The sequence below is a fragment of the Muscardinus avellanarius genome, assembly GCF_963383645.1.
Source record: "Muscardinus avellanarius genome assembly, chromosome: 5".
Lineage (NCBI taxonomy): Eukaryota > Metazoa > Chordata > Mammalia > Rodentia > Gliridae > Muscardinus > Muscardinus avellanarius.
Genome location: NC_137790.1, coordinates 41,083,362 through 41,103,971, shown reverse-complemented (window position 1 = coordinate 41,103,971; position 20,610 = coordinate 41,083,362). Strand labels below are relative to the sequence as shown.

At 37.6% G+C, this 20,610-nt stretch overlaps 1 protein-coding gene across 3 annotated transcripts in view; it reads left to right on the top strand.

The window, feature by feature from the left end:
• Positions 1-20,610, top strand: part of VGLL3 (vestigial like family member 3) — a gene marked incomplete at both ends in the record, with an annotated part of 45,413 nt that overhangs the window by 13,306 nt on the left and 11,497 nt on the right. For all 3 annotated transcript variants that reach the window (XM_080695793.1, XM_080695792.1, XM_080695791.1), the window contains one exon: positions 8,945-9,466. In XM_080695793.1, coding sequence (XP_080551919.1) covers positions 8,945-9,466 — 522 coding nt within the window. The remainder of the gene's footprint in view (positions 1-8,944; positions 9,467-20,610) is intronic.

The following is a 20,610-nucleotide window of genomic DNA, read 5'->3' as shown; positions in this document are numbered from 1 at the left end:
CCTGCTTATGTGATCTGTAAATACCTTGGGCTTCTTACAGGAACTGAGGCTTAGTGTTTGTGACTTATTTGAAAGCATGTGATAAAAATAATTTTAAGCATTTCTAAAGAATAAAAATAGAAAAGCTTAAGTAAATCATATAGTTTTAGTAAAAAATTTAATACATCAATAATAAGTGTCAAAATGATAAATAGTTCCAGGAAAGTGATAACTACAATATCTTTTTTTTTTTTTTTTTTTTTTTGGCGGTACTGGGGTTTCTGGAAACCCTTCTACCTCTGGGCTATACTCCCAGACCTATTTTTATATTTTTATTTGGAAACAGGCTCTCTTAAGCCAACGATCCTGGCTTCGAACCTGCATGATCCTCGTCTCCGCTTCCCAAGCACGGGGATTATAAGCGTATACCACCACACCCGGCTGATACCTGTGTTTTAAAGCATACCGGTATATGTAACCTGGGGATCATTTAAACCTGAAGACAGAAACTAGGGCCCAAAATTTTCTAGAGTGATTCTCTATAGTGGCATTGCCAGAACAGCTTCATTTGTTTGTTTGGTGAGTGGTACTATGGATCAAACCCAAGACCTCACATATGATAGACCATTGCTCTTCCAGTATGCTACACTCCCAGCCCCAGAACAGATTTAAGGGGATTGTTGTGTATGTATATAACTGCTGTATTTACATGTAATATGCATTACTTGTTGGAGAAATTAGAGAAACCGCCTAACTGGATGTGAAAATCTAGTATAGAAAGGTGAATAAAGGCAATAATTTAATAACTATTATTAGAATTTTCTTTGTATCATCTTTAATTTGGTTTTAAATTCATTGCTTGCTTCATTCATTGACACATTCAGCAAATATTTATTACACTCCTGTTCTTTTGTGTGTGTGTGGGTATGTGGATGGAACCCAGGGGCATTCGACCTCCAAGATACACCTCCTGCTCTATTTTTTATTCTTTATTTTGAAACCGGGTCTCACTTAGTTGCAGAGGGCCTCACTAAGTAGCTGATGCTGTCCGTGACCACGATCCTCCGGTTTCAGCCTCCCAAACGCTGGGATTACAAGCGTGTGCCACCATGCCCGGCTACACTCCTGTTCTGCGCTAGGCAATGTTTAAAGTACTGGGATTCTATCAGTGCACTGGACAGCTTAACATGGAGCTGTCTTTTAGTGGTAGAAACAGGTAATAAAGATGTTCCATGTAAGGTGTTATATTACTGAAGGCAATAATGGAATCCCTCTCCACAACCGTTACCTTTAAAAGAGACCTGAAGGGAATAAACAATCATTACATGAATATCTAGGAACAATAATTCTTTACAGAGGGAACAACCAGTACAGAAGCCCTGAAGATGCCTTGAGCTTAGGATGTCCAATGAAAAGCAGAAATCTGAGTGAGTAGGATAAAGAGAAAAGCAATAGGTACAGGACAAACGTTTGAGGGATTTTTAAATGTCTTCCTCTCGCACTAAGTCTACAAATATCTCATCAGGTTACTTCACATCACTTTCCCTGATCCTCAAGATCATCATTTGTATATGGAAACTCTAAAATAAATATAACTTAAATGATGTGTGAATGAATTAAGTATCAGGATGGACTCAAAGTTAGAAAACAAGTCTTTAATAGAGAATTTCTTAGTAATAAGTTGCATGCCCAGTTTTTTTGTTTGTTTATTAAGGAATCTATCAAATCTTTCATCTTATGAGGTTTTGTGACCTCAAATATACTATTAACTTTCCATTTGTGAATAAAACTTTGCAATGGTTGTTTCTAATAGAGAACTTATTTTTATTTTTTCATCATACTAGGGACTGAACCCAGGATCATTCTACCTCTGAGCCACATCCCAGTATTAATTTTTATTCTTTATTTTGAAACAGAGTCTCACTAAGTTGCAGAGGGCCTTACTAAGTAGCTAAAGGCTGGCCAAGAACCTGTGATCCTCCTGTTTTAGCCTCCCAAGTACTGGGATTATGGGATTACAAGTGTGCACCGCAATGCCCAGCTTGTGAATTTAGTTTTAAAGAAACATACAACCCTTGAAGAGAGTTCATAGAAAGGCGCAAATGTAATTGAATACATAAAAATTAAAGAGGAGGGAGAATATAATGAGATTTGAATGTTTAGTGAAAAAATAAGTGAATTTTTCTGTGCATTTTTTTCTTTTGCAGTACTATGTATTGAACTTAGGGTAACTCTTCCACTGAACTATTTCTCCTGGGCTTTCTTTATTTTGAGTAAGGGTCTCGCCAAGTTGTCCAAGACAGCCTTGAATTTACCATCCTCTCACCTTAATCTCTTGAGTATCTGGGATTACAGGTGTGCATCACTGCACTGAGCAAACATTTAATATTAATTGACAAAGCTGTGAAATATTAATTTCACATTTGAAAAATTTAGTATTTGGAACCTATTCATTTAGGATTCAAGTCTACGCTATATTACTTTCTGGTTGCAATGTAATATTGGGTTAATAACTTAAAATCTCTCTGAGATCAACTTCCTCAGCTATAATGAGTGTTTATCAGTATACATTTCCTAGGATTATTGTGATAGTGATTTTGCATGATTTAGCACAGGGTTTGAATCAAAGATTTTTGTGATAGTGTATATGCATAATTTAGCACAGGGTTTGAATCAAGGCATTTGATGAAAGTCAGATGCCATTTCTCTTTTCCTTAGGAAATTTTCCACTCATTTGGCACATGGAAAACCAATCTTGAATCTCTATCCAGAAATGTCATTTTCTGGAAGTTTGTAATTTTGGCACAAAGCACTGTGTCTTGGATATAGTAGGTGTTAAAGCCTATTGATCATAGCCTGGCAGTGGCAATGATACTTTATAAAAAGAACTGCTGACCAGCTGCTTAAAAGGTCTAGTTTATAGCATAAAGTTATTACAGCTTTCTGGATATGCTACAGCACTACATATGAATTTTAAACAAAATTATGTTTGATTCCAGAATATATTGTCACAGTAAGTTTTTGGACAAAGAATACTCTAGCATCTAATAATCATATCATGGTCATGCTTTAAATGTACATCTTCTTCATAAAGAGAAGACAGTTATTTTTAAGTGTTGTTCAGCTATTAGGCAAACAGTTAGTGAAAGGAAATATTTATACTTTATTTGGCACAACATTTCATCACTTACCTCTAATTCAAATATACATTCTAGCAGGAATTAAGTAGAGCTTTACATTAAGAAAATCAATAAATATGATGGTCACTATATTCCCATTCAAATAGAAACATCAATTTCAAATATGTACATGAATTAATTTTCACAATATTTCATGTGCATACACATTTGTGTGTGTGTGTGTGTGTGTGTGTGTGTGTGTGTTTATAGAAAAAGGCAATAGCTAAGTAAAGTCATAGCAATGTAGATCATAAACTTTAACAATTGGCTGAATGGCAAAGTTAGTTACTTCCCCTCCTTGTAACAGATTACCTAATGGCTAGTTGATCTACATATGATCTGTGTGAATCAACTTTGTGGAGAAAGGAAAAGCAGGGCAGGTCTTAAGAGCCTGTTAAGAGCCTGTTAACGGAGAATGAAGGAGCTAAGCAGAATCTTCAGGAGGGGCCGGAGGTTATCTTGCTTTGGATGTTTAGGAAAAACTTCTGAGAGAAAGGGAATGCCTCAGCCTACTTCCCCCCAAAAGCACAGAGCTCAGGCCTCTGACGTCATTTTTTGATTCTCACTGAAGAGTCATGAGGTCCATTTTGAGTCACTGTACAGCAATGTAACCAGAAGGCAGGCTTTGGACATTATGGTAATGCATAATCCCTGAACAGTGGAAAATGCTGGAGTATATTGTTTTACCTCTGACCCAGCAGATTGTTTTCATGGAAAAGGAATAAGAGAATGCACCTTAAATTATATCAAGTACTCTTTAGATTAAGAGTTTAATAGAATTTTTTCTTCACTAAGATTAATCATATAACTTTTCTCTTTTTACATGTTTTTTTTAAAATCAATATCCTGAGGATGTGTTTTCTGATGCTCATTAAAATAACTCAAGATGGAGGACCTACAGAATTTCACTGTCTCATTTTTTTTTTACATATTGCTTTTGTTTATTTCAAAGTTAAGTAATAAAATATTCAATTCCTTAAATTTTGAATTTTCTCTTCCTTAAATTGTTTGTCCTTAGTTTTTAGAGAAACAATTAGGGCTCATGTAGAGAGTATCCCAGTTCTTAGGGAATTGAAGAAATACATGGCATTTCTGTTAAATTCCTTCATTTCTCTATGATACGTTTTTGGTCTAAATTGGATAGTGAGGCTACTTGATATATTGGGTAGGGTTGCACTAGACAATATATCAATTTTGTCATTTTCTTTTTGTTTAGAAATAAACTAGCAAACTCATACACTTGTATTCCCAGTACTTGGGAAGCTGAGACAGAGGAAGCAGGTTTGAGGATAGCCTCAGCTACTGCAAATTAGTGAAACCCTGTTTCAAATTAAAGAATAAAAATAGGGCTGGGGATGTAGCTTGGAAGTAGAATGTCCCTGGGTTCAATCCCCAGTAACACACGCATACAAGGATGCATGCATGCACACACACACAAGAAATAAACTGCTTGTGTAGCAGGGTGTGGTGGTACACGCTTGTAATCCCAGCGCTTGGGAGGCGGAGACAGGAGGATCGCACAGGTTCGAAGCCAGCCTTGCTAGCTTAAGAGACCCTGTTTCCAAATAAAAAATGTAAAATAGGTCTGGGAGTGTAGCCTGGAGGTAGACGGGCTTCCAGGAACCCCAGTACCACCAAAAAGAAAAAAGAAAAAACGGTTTGTGTATATGTGCGTGTGTGCGTGTGTGTGTGTGTGTGTGTGTGTGTAGTATTCTTTAATGTGAGATGCAAACTAAATCAAATTATCTTTAGATTTTTAATATGTGTTAAGTTGTGGAAGTTATCATTATTCAAATATTGCTTTATTTCACCAAAGTAGTGAATAAAATTGAATACAAAGTCACCATAGAGTGTTAATATTATGCAGTTTTGAATTGTTTCCACTAACCCGAAAAATAATATTGCATAGAAACAGCTCGTGCTGTTTTTCATATGCTTTTTCATCCAACAAATGTGGCTGTGATTAAGTACTCGTAAGCAGAGAGTCATGTAATGAAAAGAATTTACATACATATGAAATAAGCACACTGATTCTCCAGCATGAAACAAAGCATATCATCTGTTTCTTTGTGTCAAGATTTTTTTCTTTAAACAAGCAAGATATCAAATAGTGATTCTGAAATATAGTTTTCTAATAAACATTTTCCATTCAATATTGTTTTACTTACTTGTAAAAATGCAACAGTGTTTTTGAAAAGGACTGCATATATCTCTGCAAACTTTATATTAATCTCAGGAGACATACTGACTGGGAGAATACTAAGTTACTTTTAATTTTATTTTTCTCTGGAGTATTTTAAAGCTTTATTTAATCTGTATAGAGTGCATTTTTAAAAATAGATTTCTATTTTCAATGATATTGTGTTCACTAATCACAAAACAATACTTCATAAATAAGACAGTACTATTTTTGGTAGGTAATTTGTTCATTAGTCACATTGGTGTATGCACATTCAGAATGCTAACACATTTGTAAAATAAAATTGATTTCAGGTAGAAATGGAAAGAAACACAAGCAAAGCATCCAAAGAAATGGTGCATCTTTCTTACTTTTGACACATTTGATGAGGGATTGTTAAGGAGGGGATCTCTGTATCTCTGGCATACATTTGTGGCTTGGGTTCAAAAATTTTCATAACTGGATTCTTCTTGCACCAGTAGATAAAAGTTTGAGAAGGAAAAATTTGGTCTTAAAGATGGGAGTTGTGACAGCAAAGTGACAGATTGGTGGTGGCCAACCTGCGCTATGTAATTTAAGGAGCCTGTGCACATTCCTGGTGTAGATTTTAAGTTTTAAAACACTGCTGTCTTTCATTGTGGGTGTGACAGAAACTTTCTCCCAATGCCCATCACTTAAGGCAAATTGAATTTTGTTCTCATGGTTCACATAGTTCTCCTCTTGACTAGCAGCATTTTTCATATGTTAATGGGAGATGATTGTTGAATAAAACATGTTTGCCACAATGCCAGTAAGCTGAATTTTATATGCTTGCTTTTGATGGATTGTGATTGTAAAAAAAAAAAAAAAAAAAAAAAAAAAAAAAACAACAACAAAAAAAAACTCATTGCATGAGAAGTTTTCTGGGAAAGACTCTATGCATGTGTGGTTCTACCTTTTGTCCGTTGATGAACATAATTTCCTAGGTTTGTCTTTGTCTTGAGGACTGTGATGAAATTGTAGGGAAAGTAGCTGTCTATTCACAGGATGGTTGTAGTACATGATGGCAGATCTGGTGTACAGCTGAAGGGGAGAGGAGAAAAAAGTAGGAGCAACTAGTGCCACAGCCTGAAGGGAAGTTAGGATAATTGAACACTATAGTGATGTATGATTATGTTAACCTCAGGATAGAGGTGGTGGTCAATTCAAGTTACATAAGCTCTCCCTGAAGCAACAAAACAATGTCCTGGAAAGTTATGAAGTGAGACCACAGTTATATTAGACTTTTGAATGCTTTTGGTTGTCAGAGTACTTCTTAGAATATGTTCCCTTCAATAGAAAGATCTTGCAAGGTTCTTTTATGTGAAACCAATATGAAAAAAAAAATGTTCCTAGGCTACATGTACAATGAATTTAGTAATGTATATAGGTAGAAATAATCTACAGAAAACTTCACAGAATGATAGAATCATTAAGAACTAAGCCAGAACACATAAAATGTAGAAGTTGTTGTGCCGGGCGTGATGGCGCACGCTTGTAATCCCCGTGCTTGGGAGGCAGAGACAGGAGGATCGCGCAGGTTCGAAGCCAGCCGCGTGCGCTGGCTTAGGAGACCCTGTTTCCAAATAAAAATGTAAAAATCGGTCTGGGAGTGTAGCCCAGAGGTAGAAGGGCTTCCAGGAACACCAGTTTCACCAAAAAAAAAAAAAAAAAAAAAAAAGTAGAAGTTGTCTGCCATGCAAACTGAAGAGTCACAGTCCAAAGCTGGTTCAGTTACACAGTACTGTGGGGGACAGATTACAGGTGAATGGGTGATCTTTTAAAATATAGATCTATATCATTTCCTACATTAGGTCTATACAGAGCTCACTAGAAACCACTCAGGATAGAGTCCACATTTATTACTCTGGTCAGGAAGACCACACTCATCCAGGCTCTTTATATTTCTATAGTGTCCGACTGTGTCTGTCTGTCTCTTTCTCTGTCAACTTCTGCCTACTGAATTCATTTTGTTCCTCAAATGCTACTACTGCCACTGCTGCTGCTGCTGTGTGTGCATGTCTGTATAATACATGGTCTTTCTTTACATGCTGTTCTATTTTTCTAGAACTCTCTTCAGAGAGAGAGGTTGCTTCTGTTCAACTTTCAGTTTGACATAACTACACTTTATAATGCTGGTTTGGTGATCTTTTTCTGTGCTTCCTCCTGTGACAACACCTACCATTTCCAATTGAACCTACATTTTTACTTATGTTCCCCTTCCAGACCATGAGTAAAAATGGCATTTGTTTAACCATCCCCAGCCTCTCTGTATGTGGCACATAGTAGGGGATCCACAAACAATGAAATGAGTGATGTGTGCATGTATGCCTCTGCCATCTTTAACCCATTAAGATATATGCCTACAATGCACCAATTAAAAAAAACGAGAAAAGAAAGGATTGATGCAGTTAGAGGACAATTGTACCTCTTCCTCCCATATATTCTTTGATATCTACCCCTTCAAATGTCTATTCAGATCCACTCCCTGTATTCAAATCTCCTGTCCTAAGGATTTCCACATTTCCAACAAATCCTAGATGTTCAGGTTGTAGCTATAATTGTGCCCTTGTGTGCCACATTAGTAGGTGTGCCGGCTATTGACCCTTGAGAAAAGCCCTAGAGTTAAAGCCCGACCCTGTTCTTGCCCATGCAAGTCTTTGACTTCTCTGTCTCCATTCCCTCATCTCTAAAATGAGGATAAGAAAATAACTTTCATAAGACTGGAGTGAGGATTACATGATATTATCCACGAAAAACCCTTTACCTAGTGCTGGACCTTCAACCTTTGGGTATGCTCATTACATGTTAACCATTACAATTCTCAGTTTATAGAGTACCAAATCTCTAAAGGAAATATTTTATAAAAAGCTTAAATATGCTTTTCATAGTGGTAAATGAGTTAGGAGCACAATGATCTTACTTCCATACTACTATTAGCATTTTAATGTTTGGTTTGAAGGAAAACTTTATTTTCTTTTTTTTTTTTTTTTTTTTTTGGTGGTACTGGGGATGGAACCCTTCTACCTCTGGGCTACACTCTCAGACCTATTTTATATTTTATTTGGAAACAGGGTCTCTTAAGCCAGCACGGCTGGCTTCGAACCTGTGTGATCCTCCTGTCTCCGCCTCCCAAGTGCGGGGATTACAAGTGTGTGCCACCACACTCGGCTTTATTCACATTTTTTAAAGTTGGTAAAAAAATTACCTTCGACCTATACACACTTCATTTATGGTATAAGCTTTCTATACCAAAGAAGTGTGTAGCTGTGACCTATGTTCTGACATAAGGGCAGCAAAACTCTCAAGAGGAATTGAAGGTTTTCAAACCCCAAATGGCAAACCTCAGCACAGACTGAGACAGCATAAACTAAGCCCCAACTCTAGGACAAGGGGGCATTCAGCACTTCAAATTCTGCCCATCATCTGGGCATGGGAGCCCCGAGGCTCACCTTGGATCATTTCACCTCTGTGTGGGGAGAAAGAGTGTATGCTAATTCACCAGCTAAAGAAACAGTAATGGACAAGTAGAGGCAAGTCTACCCCAGAACTGACTCTTATGTAAATAACATGTTTTCTGTCTTCTCAGACAGCTCAGCTCTCTCCAGCCAGCGGAGTAGTTTTCCAACTTCCTTTTGGACCAGCTCTTACCAGCCCCCACCTGCACCCTGCTTGGGGGGAGTTCATCATGACTTCCAGGTCCCTGCACCCCCTGGCACCTTTGCTGCAGCTGACCCCAGCCCCTGGCCAGGACATGGCCTGCATCAGACTGGCCCAGCCCCTCCCCCTCCCACGTCTGAGTCCTGGCACTACCCTTTGGCATCTCAGGTGAGCCCGTCCTACAGCCACATGCATGATGTATACATGAGGCACCACCACCCCCGTGCCCACATGCACCACCACCACCACCACCACCACCCTGCTGCTGGCTCTGCCCTGGATGCGTCCTATGGGCCCCTGCTGATGCCATCCATGCGTGCGGCCAGGCTCCCCGCCGCCCAGTGTGACATCACAAAGACAGACCCGACTACAGTCACCACTGCTACCTCAGCGTGGGCCGGAGCCTTTCACGGAACGGTGGACATAGTGCCGAGTGTGGGGTTTGACACAGGTGAGCTGGGAGATTTCCTCCTTTCCATAAAAAGAAGAAAAAAGTTATCGAATAAAAAAAATTGATGGGTTATTTAAAAAATTGGCAATGTTTTTCTTGTATATGTAAAATGTACCTTTGCTAATATGTTTGTAGAACTGGCCCATTTTGCAATAATTTCTGCATTCCTGTAGAAACTGGTATGACGAGCTTATGAACTACAGCTTGAGAAAGGTCTCAGAACTTTTCTCCCATCTCTTCGGCTAGTAATCTGTTCCTTTGAACTGGAATCTCCAGTACTGTGTGTTTACAAAGTCTTGCACACATTCTTTAAATCTTCCATTTCTCTGCACTCTGCTCTATGCCCAGTAGAGCATAGGGGTAGGAGACTCTATTAAAAAAAGTAATTTTGGCCAGGCGTGGTGGTGCATGCTTGTAATCCCCATGCTTGGGAGGCAGAAACAGGAGGATCACGCAGGTTCGAAGCCAGCTGCGCTGGCTTAAGAGACCCTGTTTCCAAATAAAAAAATACAAAGTAGGTCTGGGAGTGTAGCCTGGAGGTAGAAGGGTTTCCAGGAACCCTAATACCACCAAAAAAAAAGTAATTTTTTTTTCTCCTTTTTCATTAGGTCTTGTTTATGAGTTATGAAACAGACTACTTTCCAGAATGGAATCTATCATCCAATCTTTTAAGAAAGAGTTAGATAATGTAGTTTAAAGGAATAGATTTCCTTCTTTCTCTTCTTTACCCTGCCTTTCCTTTGCCTCCTCTTTTTTCCTATCCTCCCTTCTCTCTTTTCCCTCTCTGATTTAAATAACACAAGCTTTAAAAGACTACTGTAAAAATGTATATTCAGCAGACTTAAGAAAAGATGGGCAGGAGATCCTTTCTTTTTTCACAGAGTGTCCATCTCTAGTTCTGAAGATCATGCTATTAAGTGTTTGAGCTTTGTTTTTGGACTAGATGGATTATTTTGTTAGTATTAATAGTTGTGAGTTCATAAAACCACAGGCAACAGACAAAAATAAATACATACATACATACATACATACATACATACAGCAAATTATTACCTCCTTAGATTCTATATTCCAAATACACCACCATCTTCATCTCCAGTGTCAGGTTTTCTTATTGGAACACATTGTGATGTTACTAAAACTCCCAACCCCCACAAATTTAAAGAGACTTTTTCCTCTTTTACCTTTTCTACAGAGTGGAAGATCGTTAGCCCTAGTGGTGGTTCAGGACAGAGAGCTCTTCAAAGTAATAAACACTCAGCTTCCTATTGCATTTAGCTTAATATGGGTGGGACATTCTTATCTTGGTCAGCTTTTCTATCCTGAGCATTCTGCTATGGTTCCTTGACCTTTCTCACCCATTGCAGCTTCCCAGTGAGTCTTTGGGTTAAAGCTGGTATTCTCCATTGGGTCTCAAGGGGCTGAATTATCCCTTCCTATGTGAGCTCGCTTATGAGGCCAGCCATCACAGGTTGCCCTTCTTCCCTTCCAAGTACTGACAGAATGAAGGCAAGTCTTGAAACGTTTGATGCTTGGGGCCAGATGTCATTGCCCTTAGTAGCTGTCATGGGAGCAGCAATCCCCTGGGGCTCTTCTCTGTCTCACCTCCATACTACCTGTGTGTACAGAGCAACAATGTTCTTAGCATTATTTTTTTTTCTTTGTGTTCTATTGGCAAAGGAAGAAGTGGACATGATTACTCATGGCTCTCTGTTTCTAAGTCTATTATTTTTCCCCTACTTTTGTACTTGTGAATTTTGCTGTTTGTCTGACTCAGTCACTGTTCAGAATTCCAATTTGAAATAGTCACATCAAGATATAAAGTCATGCTGTTCCACTTTAGAAGTAGACATCTAGAGTGGGGTTCTGTTCTCCAAAAAGATAATTAACAGGATCTCTATATATTTAGGCTTGGGAAATCTCTATATATTTAGGTACCTATGTGCCTAAATAGTGTTGTAAAGTGTCGAAGCTGAGAGACAGGAACCAAGTCTCGCCAGGGAGCGGCTCTCTGTGTACGTAGGTACAATTAGGTAAATGAGACTTGTTACAATGATTGACAGTGATGAATGAAGCTTTCCTTGTGGGATATAGGCAAAGTGGGTTAGAACCATGATTGTGATTTACCCCATCCCATGCATTTTGACCCAGCTAAGAAACCAAAAGAATCAGGTAGACAAAGTTGAAATTGCTAGCATAATCCTTAAGCAGGCAGAAATAGAAACCCTGCATTAGGCTAACTGCCACAAATGGATTTTTCATTACTTCCAGCTATATTTAGATTTTGGGAGCTCTGATCCCAGGAAAATATCTAGATTTCAGAGATTTCTATTGACATGTTTTTTGTCACACATTTCAGAAATAAAAAGATTGATGGTAGCTCAGATTGCCTCTGAAAAGCATAAATTGAGGCAAGCATCTGGTCTGCATACCCTGCAGAGGACATTAGAGAGAGGGGCCCGCACCTCCGTGCAAAAGAGCGGCTGACTGAAACAAGAGACTGGAAGGAGCTAAGCTAATATGACTAATCATTTTCTTCTTTTAAGCTTACACATAAAATCAAATATCATCTATGTCTCCAAATAGGAAAAATCAGAGGCAAACCAATTTACCCAAAAAACAGCCTCCAAGACAACTTAAAGGGTTCGAGTTCTCTGAGCATTCTCTTTGTGGAATGAGCTAAGAACTAGACAGAAGTCTTACATGATGAGTTCAACACAGGTCTTAGTTCCATGGGCAGCTGTGTGGCTGAGATGATCTTTCTTGAGCCCAAGGAATTGGGCTTCTCTATTTCTTCATTCACCAGTTATTGGTGGTAGTCTGCCTCTGGGAAAGGAACACAACATTTGGAAAAGGTGTTGTTTTTTATTTTATTTTATTTTTGGTACTGGGGATAGAACTCAGGGACATTCTACCTCTGAGGTACACCCCAGCCCTATTTTTTATTCTTTATTTTGAAACAGGGTCTCAATGAATTGCAAAGGGCCTAAGTAGCCAAGGTTGTCCACGAACCTTGATCCTTCTGTCTCAACCTCCCAAATGCTGGGATTACAAGCATGTGCCACCACACCTGGCTGGAAAAAGGTGTCTTTGTTCTGCTGAAGGAAATTCCCAAAGGGCACGAGCTTTATTCATTGTAAGGGTACAGCAGAAGTACAGTAGCTACTTTTATCTCTCTTCCAATTGCTTGTAAAAGAACACAAATTTCCAGGTAAATGACACAAGCGAGGAAGCAGTAAAACAGTTCGAGTGAAAGATGGTTTCTTCCATGCCCTCTAGGCTGGACAAACCTGGCCTGGCAGCCCCAAATGACAAATCAGCCTAGGAGCTGACATCAGTGTTGCAGGGACACTGGAGAGCCAAGGAAGAAGCCTTTGTTTAAGGGAGACAGTTTCAAAACTTTGAAATGCCCAGGTACCTAGGCCACCAAAATATAGCTCATTTTCATTCTATTAGAAGGCAAGTAAATTGTTTCAACTATTTTAGAGTAATTTTATAAACAAGTTTTTAATAGAAAATTGTCTTAGCCATTTCAGTGTGCTGTAACAAAATACCATGGACTTGGTGACTTATAAATGGAGATTTCTCACAGTTTCAGAGGCTGCTAAGTCTGAGCTCTCTGGGGCCTCTTCTATAAGGGCACTAAAACCATTCATGAGGGCTCCTTTCATGGCAGAGTTACCTCCTAAGACCCGCACATCCTAATGCTATTACCTTGGGGTTAGGATTTCAATATACAAATACTGGGGAGCATAAACCCTCAGTCAAATGCAAGTGATTTCGTAATTGTGGGCACATTTTGTAGACACTTAAAGAAATTAATGAAATCTAGGAAGTGTGAAAGGTTGAATATAATATAATAAATAGTGATAAAAATTTAATAATATCATGTATAGCATAAATTAAAGCTCAGTAAAAAATTTTAAAAAATAGCTTTTATAAAGGGCCCAATACAGCTTTTGTTTTACTGGATCATACAATCTTTGTCACCTTTACTTCATTCTCCTCTTATATTGCAAAAACAGTCATAGTCCAAACTTAAACAAGGATGTAGTCCCTCAGTGAAACGTGAGTGTATTTGGAAGTACATATATTCCCAACTGCTAATGGCAGTTACTCCTGCTAAGTTAGTGGGTGGCCTGGGTTGTAGAGTCAGACTGTCTGAGTTCATAAGCTCAGCTGTCATTTATAAAACAAAGCAAAACAGATTTGTAGCAAATTACTTTAACCCTCCTGCTACCTTAGCTTCCTTATGTATAAAGGATGCCTAATAGGATTATTTTGAAGATTAAGTGAGTCAGTGCAGTAAAACATTTACAAATGTGTTGGCACATAAACAGGCATGCTATAAATTCTAGTTATATAAGGGAGGTTGGCAGACTCACTTTTTTAACTTTAGACAATTGTTATTTGGATATACTTAATGAGAACATACACTTCCCTATTGTAATGAGTATGATTAAGTAGTTTTTATATATTCACCATGTTACATAACCCTCCCTGGAGTCCAATGCCAGAACATTCTATCACTTCCATAGGAACCTCTGTATGTGTTAGAGTGCCCTCCTACCCTGGCAAACACACAGCTCCGTGCTGGGTCCATGGCTTTTCCTATTCTGGTCATTGCATATAAATAAGATCATATAATACATGGCCTTTTTTGCCTCCTTTCACTTATCAGTGTTTTCAAGTTTCATCCATATTGTAGCATTATCAGCATTTTGTTCCCTTTCAATAGGTGGACCTTATTCCATTGTCTGGATAGAGCACCTTTTGTTTATCCATGCACTAGTTGGTAGACATTTGGTTTGTTTCTAATTTTCAATACTACTGCGGTGAACACTCAAGTGCAGCTTTTTTTTTTTTTTTTTTGGTGGTACTGGGGTTCCTGGAAGCCCTTCTACCTCCGGGCTACACTCCCAGACCTATTTTATATTTTTGAAACAGGGTCTCTTACGCCAGCGCGGCTGGCTTCGAACCTGCGCGATCCTCCTGTCTCCGCCTCCCAAGCGCGGGGATTACAAGCGTGCGCCACCATGCCCGGCTCAAGTGCAGTTTTGCTATGAACATGTTCTCAAAACTTTTGGGGGACTGAGAGTCCCTCTTTTTTATTTTATATATTTTTGTATTTCTAGCACTTCTTAAAAAAGAAAGAATATATTATAACTATAATTAACTCAAATTGTCTTAAATTTAAAACATTTAAAACTTTAAATGCTATGAAAATTTTTACCGCTGCATTGTAATTATATGTCATAGCGAGATTCAAAGTGATACAGACATACATGTACACGGCACTTGGTGTGTTTCCCTCCAGATATTCCCCTCCATACCCTTCCCATACATATTAGTGAGATTGGTAGTGATACCTTATGTACCTAGCATTAATTGAACCATTTTCGTCATCAGTTTCCTTTTTCTCCTCCCCACCTTCCCTACCCATCTCCCATTCCACTGGTCTATTTCCTCGTTTATCTGAAGTCTTTTGTGGAAGATCTCTATCTTCCACATTTGAGAGAAAACATACAATCCTTGAATCTCACTTAGTGTAATCGTCTCTAATTCCATCCGTTTTTTCCTGAAAATGACACGTGTGTTTTGTTCTTTATGGCTGAGCAAAGTTCTTTTGTGTGCACCAGGAGCAATGGCACATGCCCATAAGCACATTTCTTGAAAGGCTGAGACAGAAGTATTGCAAGTTAGAGGCCAGCCTGAGCAACATAGTGAGATACCATTTCAACATAAAAATAGGGTTTGGCAATGTAGTTCAGAGGTAGAAAGACCTGGGTTCAACCCTCAATACCAAAACAAAAACAAAAACAAAAGCAAAAATCATGTTCTGTATATGCCACATTTTTCTTATCCATCCATCTACTGATGAATACCACCTAAACTGGTTCTATAATTTGGCTATTGGGATTTGTGCTGCTATAAACATGGATATACATGTACTAGAATAGTATTCTGGCTTTAATTCTTTTAGAAAGACACTGAGGAGTGGTATATCTGGGCCAGAGGATGGTTCCATCTCTAGTCTTTTGAGGAACCTCCATACTAATCTCCATAGTAGTTGTACTAATTTACAGTATCATTAACAGGGTATAAGAGTCCCTTTTATCTCACACCCTTGCCAGCACTTATTATTGTTTGTGTTCTTGATGATAAGTTAGTTGAAATCTCCGGGTAGTTTTGATTTGCAATTCCCTAATTGATAATAATGTTTAACATTTTTATAAGTGTATCAATTTTTAAATTAATTACAGCATAGTGCAATAGAGTTCTAGAGATTATTAGTCAAAATTCTACCATAAGAATGAAGTGAGGTGACCCATCATTTCTGAAAGACTGAATTACAGTTAGGACAGTCAAGTTCCTTGAATATAAAATTTAAGGAAATCTTCACTATCGGGGTTGTGTACATGTATGTGATCTTGAAGTTTGCAACCCAGGGCAGTATCTCACCCCTTTAACCCTGTCCTGGCGCCTCTTACCTGTAATGCTTGATTGGCTCTCACTTCAGTCTCTTGCTCTTGAACAGGTATTATATAAAGTACCTTGGGATGATCATTGTGTTGTTCTTTCTTGGGAAAATACTGATCTTTGCCAGGAGTCTGATATCACAAACCTCACTTTTGTCTTTTGCCCTTTTCTTTTAACCAACTCAAAACTGGGTTCTGTCAGTTCCATGGGAGCAGTAATTCCAGCATATGGTCTTATTTGAAAAACAGAGAGTTCTTTGGCTCAATTAGCATAGAATTTTCTTTGTGATAAAAGCCTTGTTTTGTGAGTCACTTTCACCTGACATGAAGCTACTGGGAAGAAGCCTAGATTAAGAAGGGTAGGTGGGGCTGAAGACGGTATCTCACATGGTAAGATGAGGAAGGGAGCGTATGGAGTTCTAACTTTAAGCAACCTCAGAGTATTGAACCAGGCCACTTTTTATCAGGAAGAAGAGAGTTAAACATGGAAAGGTTTATGATTGTGTACAACATATTATCAGATGTGCAAACAAATCTAAAAATATACCCCTTGTTATTCCCGGATTTTTGGGTGATGATATTAAATAAATTCTGTTCTAGTACTCAACCTTTCACTGGTTACAGCCATTTAGTGCATTTCACTAAGACACTATTTCTATTTCCTGTTATTGCTTGTAATTTACCTAATGTAAGACATACAATTCACTTCCCAGCCAGTTTGAATTAATTTTTCAAGTAAAAATGTGTTAATGAGTCATTTTTACTGAAATCCAAAGTTGAATTTGTTTATAACTTCCACTTCATTCACTGTGTTTCAACTTACCAAAAGTAAAAGGAGTCCTGCTTTGTGATGTGACTCCTTCTTCATAAACACAAGCTGTTCGTGGCTTCAGAATGTGCTCATCTGTAGATTCACAGATTTGTTTTTCTTAAGAGACCTCATGTTATTTGAGTTACAATTTTGTAAGGAATTTATTTTTTTTTTTACTTTGAGGAATGTCACAATAATGCAATATAAAATATACATCAAGAGCTTAGAGTTAAAGTACGCCTATTCTTTATATAACCTACTTTTAGGTTATATAAAATTAAAAACACAAAAGAAAACTAAATATGTCATAGCTCTTGAAATCTAGAGCTAAAAAGGAATAAAAACATGTTGATGTTTTTCTGGCTTCTGAAAAAACACACCACAAGAGTATTAACCATGACTTTGCATACTTTTCCACCTAATAATAGTGAATTTAATGAGGGAATTATTAGCATGCTCAAAACTGTGATTATTAGCAAGATATTAAAGTTATCTGGTACATCTCTCACTAACCAAAATATCCTCAGATATCAAATGAAATCAAGATTGTGTATCAAAGGATATTGGTTTTGTCCAGACCCAAAGCAAAACCACAATAGCTACTAATTACTTGTGAAACGCAGGTTGTGAAATTTTCCTTAAGTACAGGAAACTGTTTCTAGTACTGTGTCAGATGTGGCACAAGCTGAATTATTTCTGAAGAGACTCTCATGTCAATGAGAGTGCTTAACTCTCTGATCTATGAATAGATTTGCTCTCTTAAGAAACCTGTAGCAAGGTTGAGATAGGAGGATCACAAATTTAAGGATGGCCTCGGTAAATAGACTTTCATCTACCTAGCAAGACCTTATTTCAAAATAAAAATAAAATAGGGCTAAAGGTGTAGCTTGGAGGTAGAATTCCCCTGGGTTCAATCTTAAGTACCAAAAAGAAGAAAATAAGGAAGGAGAATTGCTGGAAGACTGAAGTTTTTATATTAGATAGGGAGCCATGGGTACCTCTAAGGAAGTTGGAAATAAGCAAATGATCATTTTAAGTGTTTTTTTTTTAATTTATGGGATATAGAAATGACATTTACAAACAAAATTCTGGCTTTATCTAAATCTTGTAATCTGAATATTCTGTGAAAAGAAACTTGTTCACAAATGACAAATTTGTACTATAACAAGATTTAAGTTGTAATTATTATTACTCCAAATTGGGGCACAGGGTATTGTTCAGTGGTAAAGCATGTGTTTACCATGTGTGAGGCCCTAGGTTCAATACTCAGAACTTAAAAAAGAAAGAAAAGAGAAAAGAAATCGCTACACAATGTATAGTGTTTCCTTTGAAACCAGATTACTTAACTGGTAGACAGTACTCTAAGGATGCTTTGCAATGAAATCCCTTAGTAGAAACATAAATCTCTTTGTTTCATTAAACACAAGGAATAGAAAAGCAGAGTGAGAGATATGTAATTTATTACAGCAGCAGAGTGAAGAATAGTTTCTCTAGAGGATAAGTGGATATCAAGTTGCCATTTCCTTTTCAGCCACCCTGTAAATATTTCATTTCTAGATCTCATCCCAAGAGCCAGGCTTTCTGGTAGGTGGTCTGGTGGTGCTAACGTACCTGGACAGAAAAGGTGGTGATTGCGTATGTTCTCAAAATAACTTTGCCGAACTCTTTCAACGGCTTTAAAATTTTTTACTATTTTTGTAATTTAATTGAGCTTTGAACAAGATCAAAATTATGAAACTTTGTATTTAATAGCCTTTGGGACATCATTTCTTACTTCAATCATTTACACCTACTACAAAAAGAACTAAAGAAACCAAAAATTTCCAACCTAAGATTCTAAAATATTTATCAATACCATATTGCTCCAATTCTAGGCTTTACAATGAAAGAAGAATATAGTAAATTTGGAGAGCAGTTATCAGAGAGCCATAATAATAATTGACAGGACACTACAATTAATATTAGAATACCAAAAGACAGTGGTATGTTTTTACTTTGTGTAAGAAAAGGCATCAAAGTAGCAGATATTGTAGACGCTCCATTAAAAACATTTTTCCTCCTTTCTATTTCACCTTTTCTAACAGGAGTGCATCTTCGCTATCAGAATTGTGAAAGATTAAGTATTCATCGAAACCTTTCTTGACAACATTAGTCATTTTTAATGAATGATTAGGAAATAAGGAAATTGTTTAAATGGCATTAAACTATAAAAGGCAGCAAGGCTTATTTGTAAACATTTGATTTTAGCAGATAGAAAGATTAAATTACATTTTTATGCACAAGCCATTCTTAAGATAATGTGATTTTTTTGATGGCTGCAATGCTGTTCACTAAAGATTTGTAGATGTTTGGATACCTACATTGAGGATACTATTTCATTTAGAATATTAAAAAGATCAGAAGTCAGTATTTGAAAATTTTTTAAAAATTCTAGGCAGAATGTTTATTAATGAAAATTAAATTTCTTGTTATTGTTGAGTTTATTGTTATGATTTGTTAACCACAAAAGATTCTGGTAATCAACAATTGATTGCTTCACCCTTCCTACAAAGCTTCTTTGCCATAGATCATAAGTCTGTTTTCCACTGAGAGAAAAAACCATCACAGATATGTTAAAATATTTACACACTCGAATGATGCTAGTCGTGTAGGGCCCATGTCCAGAATTACACGTTCGTGACCAGAAGGATAATGGAAACCATCCTTGAGATACATGCAAAGTGCCAGGAGATCCCAGCCAGAGAGTGAGGTCTGCATGAAAAGTAGCTGGGTGGTGAATCAGAGGGGAGAAGTGCATTCCAGAATGCTGCTGTCAGGCTCAAGGATCCACGGCTGGTTTCTGCAGGACCTTAATGAAATTCTCCTGCTCTCCAGAGCCAGGTAGACACCATGCCGACACAATGTCATCATGGCCGAAGCACAGGAATTGGCTTCACAGATCCTCCTCCCGCTGGATAGGACAAGTTTAGGAGCTCCCGAGGGGATTGTAGATGTCTTAGGATGTATTTGCATAATCAAATGATTGTACATGTGTAAATTTGAATCCTTGCAAAAGAGGGCTTGGCTAAGAGAAAATGCTGTTTTCCATCTGTATATAGCTGGTGGAAAATTAAGAAGTTGTAACCTTCTAGAAAAAAGTAACCTGGAAAATGAATTAACTTGAAATATAAATTTTAGCTTAGCATTCTTATATCTATGAGTCTACTATACATAAATATCAGCCGAAGTATATGAAAAGTAGGCATAAAAAAGCTTAGCAATAGTGTTCATAATAAGAAAAATTGGAATTGAGTGACTGCCATCATGATTTATGTCTTTATGATTGAAATTGAGTGACCTCCATTAGGATTTATGTGATATAGCTTACTGAAAAATAAAGATGCAGGAGAGCATATGTATGTTCATTGCATTTTATTATATATATGTGTGTGTGTGTATGTATGTATGTGTGTGTGTGTATATATATATATAGTGGTGTTGGGTGTTGAACCCAGGGACATTCTACCTCCAAGTTGCACCCCCAGCCTAATTTTTTTATTCTTTATTTTATTTTTAAATTTTTATTGTTGCATTGTAGTCATATATCTTAATTGAGTACAAGATGGTAGAGGCATACATGCACACATCACTCACTTAACCCTTCCCCAAATCCCACCCTATTCCCTTCTCCCTCCCTTCTTCTCATGTTTGTCTTACTGATTGACTTTGATATGTTTGTGAATGTACATCATGTACATTAGGGAATTTCCTCCCCCCACCTTATTGAAACAGGGTTTTGCTAAGTTGCAGACGCCTCACTAAGTAGCTGAGGCCGGCCACAAACCAGGATCCTCCTGTTTCAGCCTCCTAAGTAC